The sequence below is a fragment of the Ictidomys tridecemlineatus genome, chromosome 4 (genome assembly GCF_052094955.1).
Source record: "Ictidomys tridecemlineatus isolate mIctTri1 chromosome 4, mIctTri1.hap1, whole genome shotgun sequence".
NCBI classification, from domain to species: Eukaryota; Metazoa; Chordata; class Mammalia; order Rodentia; family Sciuridae; genus Ictidomys; species Ictidomys tridecemlineatus.
This window is the reverse complement of record NC_135480.1, coordinates 172,223,342-172,232,489: the sequence shown is the minus strand read 5'-3', so window position 1 is coordinate 172,232,489 and position 9,148 is coordinate 172,223,342. Positions and strand designations below refer to the sequence as shown.

At 42.2% G+C, this 9,148-nt stretch overlaps 1 protein-coding gene across 1 annotated transcript; it reads right to left on the bottom strand.

Annotated features, from left to right (window-relative positions):
* Positions 1-1,129: 1,129 nt before the first annotated feature.
* Positions 1,130-6,096, bottom strand: Tmem215 (transmembrane protein 215). The gene is made up of 2 exons (XM_005326178.4): positions 4,893-6,096; positions 1,130-4,582 (listed from the first exon to the last, which is right to left on the bottom strand). Exon 2 carries the CDS (start codon positions 4,525-4,527, stop codon positions 3,820-3,822), a length of 708 nt encoding a protein of 235 aa, XP_005326235.2. The 5' UTR covers positions 4,528-4,582; positions 4,893-6,096; the 3' UTR covers positions 1,130-3,819.
* Between the last annotated feature and the right edge of the window lie 3,052 nt (positions 6,097-9,148).

The window sequence follows — 9,148 nt, the reverse complement described above, 5'->3', positions numbered from 1 at the left end:
CCTTATGGGCATAGAGCAAATAATTTAGCAGAGTTACTAACAGTAGAAAAAGAACATACAAAGCCACCTATAAAACTCAATGTATGGTCATCAGTAAGGAATGGCATGATAAATTATGAAATGTCACTAAAATATGGAATATGACACAATGTTAATTGATAATTAGGAATATGTAGAGAAATAGAGAAACATGCTTACCATGTATTTAAAAGAGAGAAAAAAGGAAAGACACACTGTTATAGTATGTATGTGCATATTCGTGTAGAAGTCTGGAAGATGATATGTCAACAGAGAAATACTATAATTCTACTAGGATACTGGGATTAGGGACTCTCAAAAGTATTTTCTTCAATGTGATAAAATAATAGTGGTAATAACAATATGAAATCACCAAATAAATGATGCTATGGGTGCAGAGGGGAGATATTAATAAATAAGTAGGGATTGCATCTTGCAAAAGAGAAAAAATTAAAAAGAATGAACTTTCCTTTTCTACATTTACCAGCTCAGTGGATATTAAGATTCCCAGCATTGAAAACAGTTTCAGAAGGTTAGTAGAGTTTGGAAGAGAGCCTGAACTTCGCCGTATCTGGATTTTGTTTGCCAGTATGATTGCAATAGAAAATAAATCTTGAAACAGTTGTTTAATATGCTCCAGCTTGGGTATCTTGGCTAAATTTACACTTGGGAATCAAGAAACAGTTTGGAAAAAAACCCCATGTGCCTAATAAGTAGGAATATAGAGAAAGAGAAGTTAAATACAGAATTTCAAAAATAAAATGCTTATTCAAAATCAAGTAGAAATGAGTATTTGAATTAATAGCAAAATAAAAGAACTTACTGCCTGCTTAAATTTATATCTGCTTGGATATTCTTAAAGACTACCAGGAACTGTCCTCTTGTCCATTACATTAATGTTAACATGTTCTAGAACTGTTGCCTAGAATGAACTATTCTCTTTTCCTCTAAAGGGTAGAAATTCCATTTTCTCCTTTTCTTCTACCTCTGTTCAAAAGAACAACAGTTTTATCCTGAATAGTACTTATAAATGTCGATTTGGGGCACTTGGCTACCTTGCTGCATATGGGAGGGAGTTGCTTAATATAAGATGTTAAGAAAAATTCACACATGACACAATCACATATTTTATTCTTTTCTGGTAAACAAATAAACCTCCCAGCCCAACATTTGCAAACAACTCTTTTAGTACAAGAAAATATTCCCTCAAATGCACACTTAAGATACCTTCAGTATTTACATAGGTAGAAGAAGAAACTCTGTGTGTGTGGGTGTATATGTGTGTGTGTGTGTCTGAGAGAGGGAGAGGGAGAGGGAGAGGGAGAGGGAGAGGGAGAGGGAGAGGGAGAGGGAGAGGGGAGGGAGGGAGGGAGGGAAAGAGAGAGAGAGAGGGAGGGAGGGAGGGAGGGAGAGAGAGAGAGAGAGAGAGAGAGAGAGAGAGAGAGAGAGAGAGAGAGAGAGAGAAAGTTTAAGCTTGTTCCAAGAGATTGGAAAATAACTTTTTTCCAAATCCCAAACCATACTGACACTATAAGCATTTCCTTTCATACCTATGTAAGATCTGCTGAGTCTTTGTAAACTTCTCTCATTGTCTTCTCACTTTTAAAGATGTCAACAGTGGCAAACACATTAGAAAAAGTTTTGTTCCTAAGAGTTCTCTAATAATTTTTTTCTCTATAGAAATATTATTTCCTGCTTCAAAATGCATTAGAATTAAAAGGTACTGTGATTTGGGGCAACCATCTGTCCCCATCCCAAATCCAAACCAATCACATTTAGTGCAAGACTGTGTATTAATTAGATTACTTTACTTTGGGCTACAACAACATTTTAAAAAAACTCCTAAAATATTTTATTCCTACCATCTTCATTTTTATTCCCAGGCATGTATTGATATAATATTTGGTAATAAAACACATCTGTTTCATACATCTGCAAAATTCTTTTGAGTAGTAGCAATTCAATCATTGTTGCATAATTTTGATCATGAATTGCATAACTTTGGCATGCATCTTGCTGTAACTCATTTACTGGCAACATATAAAGTGCCTTTGATATAGTAGCATAGAATATTCAAACTGGGAATGAGTGATAGAAACAATTTAGTATAAATCAGATCCATTCCCCTCTCCTTTGATAGAGTAGGAAATTGAGGTGTGTGAAAAGATAAAAAATTTCCCAGGATCACACATCTAAATTTCTAACATTTAAACCCTACTTAAAAAAAATCATATGCTTTTGATCTTAAACTTGATCTGAAAATTGTGATTTTTTTAAGGAGGATGATTCTTGACAGAACAATTGCTATCCTTAAGAATTACAGAGTTGGACTTGAAATACATGAAAGAGATAAGCCCCCAATTTTTGTCCTCAATTCACCTTTTGTGAGAAAGTGACTAAAATGATTGGATTACTTGAAATCATCATTTTTTTGATGACTACAAAATAATCCTAATCTTTAAGATAAAATCTATCACCATTCCTGTATATAATTCAAGATTCTTCTACAATAAGGATCAAACTGTATTCTAGTTGATGTTCCTTTTTACCTACTGTAGTTGAGCAAGAGAAAAAGGAAAGAAATTTTGGGATACCATTGTCACTTTTTTTCCTTAGCTGCTGAAAAAAATGTATGAAATGAAGGAATTTTATCATGTAAAAGTTCACTAGTATGGTGAACTTAAAAAAATCTGGGCTTTGGTTAAATCTAGAACATTAATTCTTATTTCATTGGACTCTCTAGCTGTGGGGGTTGTTGAGCAAATGTGAAAAACAAAAACAAACAAACAAACAAAAACCATTTCCAAAGATTCAACCATTGCATTTTATACAAATTTTGTATCATGTTCAAAACTAATATATGGACTTTGTAGTTTTCAGATTTTAAAAAGCAAATAGTAATTAGCAGTACATGTCTCCCAGAAATGTTAAAGACACTTGGCTATATATGTAAAATTTGTTTTGTTTTTATGAAAACAAATTCTAATCTATGAAAATATTACATAAAAGTCCTTTTGCACCTGGTAAGGAAATTATAAATAATTGATAGTAATTGTTAAAAAAAAGTCAGATAAAGACACAAGTTCAATTTAAATGAAGAGTTTAAGATGTAACATAGCCATCTAAAATATTGTTTTTCCTATGACTTGTCACACTTACTTTATTTGAAACCATGATCTTGTCAAAGAATAATGCCATACAACTTAATTACAAAATTTAATTGTTTTTAACTCTCCTATCTCCAAAAACTATCTGGTCTAAGGAGGTTTTAACTATTCTATCTTGATTTTTTTTCTTTCATCAATTACCAAGTGTGAAAAGTTTTTGCCAGACAAAAATCAATTCACATATTAGAGCACTACATTTTTTTTCTTTCAATTTTTTGAGACATAAAGCAACTTAGTTTCCCTGTGAATAGTCCATGCATCATTTGATGACTGGCATCTGTGACCCACTCCAGGTTTATCTTGCTTTCAGCATGAAAGCACTTTTCAGCTGAAAGCACTTTTGGGGTTATTTTACAAACATTCAACATTTAAAAAATTTTAAAGAAGCAATTGGAACTACTTCCTTTCCTACCCACTGCCTCTTCTAGTGTCCTTAATCCTCATCACCCTTTCCTAAAATTTTGTTCCCAACATGCCTATTTACAGGACTCTCAGGCACCAGAGGTTTGTACAACCATCACATACCATGTTGATTTTTAACAGTGTGAAGACTGTTGGAGCAGAGCAATCTCCCTCTATTGGAAGCGGGGTGTAGTCATGTTTCTATCAGCACAGGGACCCTCGTATGCAAAGCTTAGACTATGGTCTCGTGGTCCCACCTGCCTTGGCTCTGATTGATGTAACAACAGTATCTGTCGTAGGGGCTGTTCTGCTTGTAGGAGCAGACAATGATACTGTCCTGGGGCACAAAGAAGATGCTGTCCTCAGGCTCAGGGCATTCAGATTTGTCCCAGGCTGAGCACTTGGCTTCCAAGGCACTGTGGGTGAGGGAACTGCTTGAAGGACAGTAGCCATCTAGGTATCTGGATGTCTCCTCCTGATGCCCACTATGGACCAGGCTCTGGCATTCTCCTTCCTCTGTGGGCGTTGGGGTGGTGATGGAGCTAGCCATAGGGACCTCACCCGGGCCCTGTGGGAGCGGCTTCCCCCTGAGGCCTGCCTTCTTAGCCAGCTCATCTGAGCTCCCTTTGCCCGACTCCAGGTCTGAAGGGGTCCTCAGCAGTTCCACCACCTCCTTGTCCTTGGGTTTCCGGAAGCAGGGCAATTTGCGGACCCACAGCAGCTCATTCTCAGGCCATTTGGTACATCCCTCGGTTTTCCTTGCCAGAGCAATGGCTGCGATGCCTGGTAGGCAGATGGCTGGTCCGATGGCCAGGAGGGGGATGTTTCCTAGAGTCTCTCCCTTCATCCCAGAGACAGTGAACATGAAACCAAAGACCAGGAAGACGCTGACCAGGGCCACCACCAGCCCAGTCCTGGGATTGATGTCATCAGGCCGCATCTTTCACTCCATCCAGGTTGGGGGCTGTTTGCTGGTCAGGAAGCACTGTCCCTCTCTGTGTCAGAGGAGAAATCACAGGGGTTTTTTGTTTTTTAAAAAAATCCCATTCAAGTTTCCACCCATCTTCTCTGTCTCTTTCTTGCTCTTTGACTCTCAATTGTCTTTCAGTCTTAATCTCTGTCTTCCTGTCTCTAGCTCTATTGCAAACTCCCTGTTTTCCCTTACAATCTCTATCTTTCCCTGATTCTCTTGCAATCTGTGCCTCTCTGTCCTTCTCTGTCTCTCTCCTCTGTGTCCCTCCCTCCCTACTGTAATCCTTGTCTGTTTCTGATATAAACATGCACCGACTAGGGTCACTGAGTTACCTGAGGTTTCTTGCCGTCTCCCGGGAGTAGGGAAAGAAGTCAGGCTGAGTCTCCTCGGAAACCTTCGCAGCAGCTGCCCCTCGATTCTGTCCCTTAGTTCTGAGAGAAAAGCCTGGTTTTCCCCACTGACTGTGCATCCAGGAGGTGGGACGTGGGAGAGTCTTTCCTGGCGGTGCCCGTCGGTCCCCAGGGCTCTGGAAGCAGAGCCTCCGCGCAGCCCAGCGCCCACTCTGCGCTCCGAGCGCCGGGCGCTGGGGGGGAGGGAGGAAGGACTGAGTCTGGCAAGAGGGAAAGCGGATCGCGAGCCTGGCCTCGTTACATCACTTTCAGAGCAAGCTCAGAGACAAAGAAGGACGCGCGGGGGCGCGAGGGGGTCAGACCCCACTAGGCGGAAGGGGCTGTCCAGGGTTTCGTCGAAGCTGCTGGGAACAGTCGGGGTTCGGTTGTCCCTCTGCCCGGGAGAGCCGAGCAGGTGGCTGGACCCGTTTCTCGGCGGGGGAGGATTTAGGGCGCGAGGCTGTGGGTGGTCGGAGACGGCAGCCCAGGTTGGTTTTCCCACCGGATAGCCGGTAGGAAGTCCGAATCTGGGTTCCAAGTTCGAGGTGTGAGGAGTTAGGTGCCAGCTGGAAATGTCCTCCGGGACCCTCACTCTTCAGCTACACATCGGGTGATCCGACTGCCCTAGCTCTCCAACTGCTCTCTTAGCCTCGGGGTGCAGAGAGCTGTACCGCTGATGGGACTCCCTGCCTTTAGACTGCTCCGCCTGGCGCTGGGAGACCGGTGCGCACGGAAGCGCCCTTACAGCGGAGCTGACTGCGCTGCTGAAGTGCACAGTCCGAGCCTCCAGGCTGTTAGTGGTGAAGGTGGGTTCCGGGTCTTGCTTGAGCCATGAGGAAAGGCACTTTAGTGCTTTCCCAGTGGTCTTCCAGCTCCGGACTGCAGAGCTCTGGAACCCTCGATCCTACTCCAACACAGCCCTTGTCCTGGCTAGGTTGGCTGGGGCAAGGGATAAAGGGCTTCAGGTCCGTCTGGACCCACGAACGAGGAGGAAGGGCCTGGACTTCGCAGGTCAGGATCGCCACTCTACAACACTGCTCAGCTCTGGACGATTCTCTCTTCCCTTGCTGAAGCCAGAGTAGAGAACCTAGATGTCCGACATTGGGTCGTCCATACAGATTTCTCTGGCCCCTGGGACAAGACACAGTTTGACTATGATTCCCATTTAGGGTGGAGGAGGGTAGAGAGGAACAGGATGAGGAGGAGTACATTCTTTCATGTCAAGGTGCTACCTGGGAGGAAAGAATTGTGACATCTAGGTCTTCAAGTAAACGAGGTATTTGTTCCTAGGAACGTGACTTAATCTTTCTGAGACCAAATCCTTCCATCTGTAAAGTGGGAATATTAATACCATATTATGGAAGAGCATTGTGAAGAGTAAGTAAAGTTCCTAGCACAGTGCTTTGGTACTTCATTCCTGTTCAAAACTCTGCTGAAACATATTCTCCACCCCACCCCCGCATCATAATCAGTGCCCTCATCATGTAGGGCAGGAACAAAATCGTGAAAGATCTGTCTGTGAAACTGAGGACTCTTGACTTTATCTGCTAGCCATGGAAAACAGTGGAAGTATTTTAAGCAGTGATACACAAAAAGCTGCTCAATCTTTGACAGCAATAGCAGGTGAGAGAGCAGGTTGGAGGTGGTAATTCCAGAACTGGAAGACTTCTTAGGAGGGTGATTCAGCAAGCTAGGCAAGACAAGATGTGGACCCGAAGAATGTCAGGCCAGTAGAGGTGGTTAGAAGAAAGTGAATCGGAAGGATATTTAAGTGTTGGATCAAGTGTTTGGAGCACAATGAAGTGAGACAGAGAGGAGCCAAGGTTGATTCCCAGGTTTCTCACTTTCAACTAGGTGGATCATGAACTGGGATTCTTCTCACTTTTCACTGGATGATCTGTTTTGTGTCATCTTTTATATTCATGTGCATTAGATAGCTGCTGCACTTTAGGGCATAGAATCGTTTCAGATGGAAGAAAGGAGAAAAGACAGTGAAAAAGTGAGGTACAGCTATCTGTATCATGAAAATAAGTTTCCCTCACAGTCCCGCCAAGTAGATAGGTTATCTGTTTATCCAGAAGGACCTAATGTGGACTACCAAGAAGCCTGGGAAATAAAGTCTATTGATTTGTTTCCCAGATTCTTGCTGCTCTGAAAGAAAGGGTTTTGTAAGGAGAAAAAGGAGAATGAATTCTGGGGAAGTAACTAGCTGTATGTGCTCCAAATATTGAGCACTTTTCCATTCCTGACACCTTCTCTTACCCTTACATCATTTTATCAAATTTCCCCCATACCTTCCTGGCCACTCATTTGAAAGCTGTTTCCTAATGTCCTTTTTACTTATACATTTTTCCAAGAGACTCATTAGGTATTGATGTTCAGCTCATCCTGACTTTGGCAATCCCCTTCCCCGATTTCTTTTCTCTTACTTCTCATGCTATACTACTTTCAAATGCCTGCATAGGCTGATGACCCCCAAATCTCTTTAACTTGTCCACTTTCCTCAGCTTCAGATCTATAACATTCAATTGTTTGCTTGGTATTGCTGTCTGGATGGTGTACAGACACTCAACATGACATAAACTTGACCCATGATATTTCCTCCAAACTTGCTCTTTCTCATTTGACCCCATCTTTCCTTTCATTTGCTAACTGGGAACATTTGGAATTATGCTATACTCCTTTCTCTCCCTAACACTCTACGTTGAATAAGTCACCTGGGTCATCATAGTTTTACCTCCTAAGTCCCTTGATTATCCCCTCATCTACCTGCAACACTGGAGAAGTCACTTTACTTTCCTGGGTTTCAACTTCTTGAAGATCAAAGGTTTTGGATGAGGAGCTAGCCGAGGTCCATTTCAACTCTAATATTTCTTGTTTCTGAAAGTCACTTTAGAAGGGTTGAACAGATGTCATTGTTGGGTGAGTGCTCTGCTGATAGTACTGGAAATCAAACTGGGTTCTAAAGAAAGCAAGATCACTGAGCAGAGACTTCCTCTTGCTTGTTCAAACATCTAATTCCATGCTGACTTTTAAGCCATGCAGTTCATCCACTTAGGCATTAGATAAAACCCATGCATAAAGCCACAGGAAACTTCAATTACTGTTTAATTATAAGTCTTATTCTCAAAGTAATTCCTTCTTGGAGGTAATTTCAGATGGTCTATGAACAGCAGGTGTACTTGCCCAAGTCAGCAGCAATAGTGGGTGGAGGTGGGAGACATCACTCAGAGACAGATAAGGCATTCTAGTGTTTAATTTCTTGCCTGTCTGGCTTGATTGCACTAGAATTTTAAAACCCTAAGCAGTTCTTGCAGTGCTGTAAGCATAGACAAAGCTTTTCATTAGCAAAGAAAGAAAATTCAGGTTGAAATGAAGCTTTGGCTGGCATGTAGGTGTTTCAGAAGGAAACACAGAACCTTTTATTTTTGAAATTATAGAAATTAAGGCATGCTAGCATTTGAAGAAATGTTGTTGTACAGATGAAATCCAGAATGTTTCCATTCACTTATTATTATTTGACTGTTTATTATGTGCTTGGCACTGTGCTAGATGCAGGGGGTTCAAGTCAAATAAGACATTAAGTCGGGCAAAAAGAGTTCAGATGAGCTGGCTAAGAAGGCAGGCCTCAGGGGGAAGCCGCTCCCACAGGGCCCAGGTGAGGTTCCTATGGCTAGCTCCATCACCACCCCAACACCCACGGAGGAAGGAGAATGCCAGAGCCTGGTCCGTAGTGGGCATCAGGAGGAGACATCCAGATACCTAGATGGCTACTGTTCTTCAGGCAGTTCTCTCACCACAGTGCCTTGGAAGCCAAGTGCTCAGCCTGGGATAAATCTTTATAGAACTCATATAGAGCAAGGTGTGTGGATTAGTCAGTATAGGATAGCTTATACATGGGCTAAAAAAGACCTTCAGATCTTAAAGGCTACATGCTCACAATACATGTCTACGATGGACCAGCTGCAGCCTGCTCTATGTCATTTTCACTCTGGGCTTTATATCCACAGGGCAGTCTCTAGGATGTAGTAGAGTAATGACAAAGGAACAGGGCCAACCACATGCTTGCTGGTAAAGCTCATACCCTAAACTTTGTCATCACCCCACTTCTCCAGTTCCTCCTTATTTCAAGTCACTTTTTTATCCTGCTCGGCAATCCTCACTTTACAGGCTGTCAGCATCTTCAAAACTCAGACAAA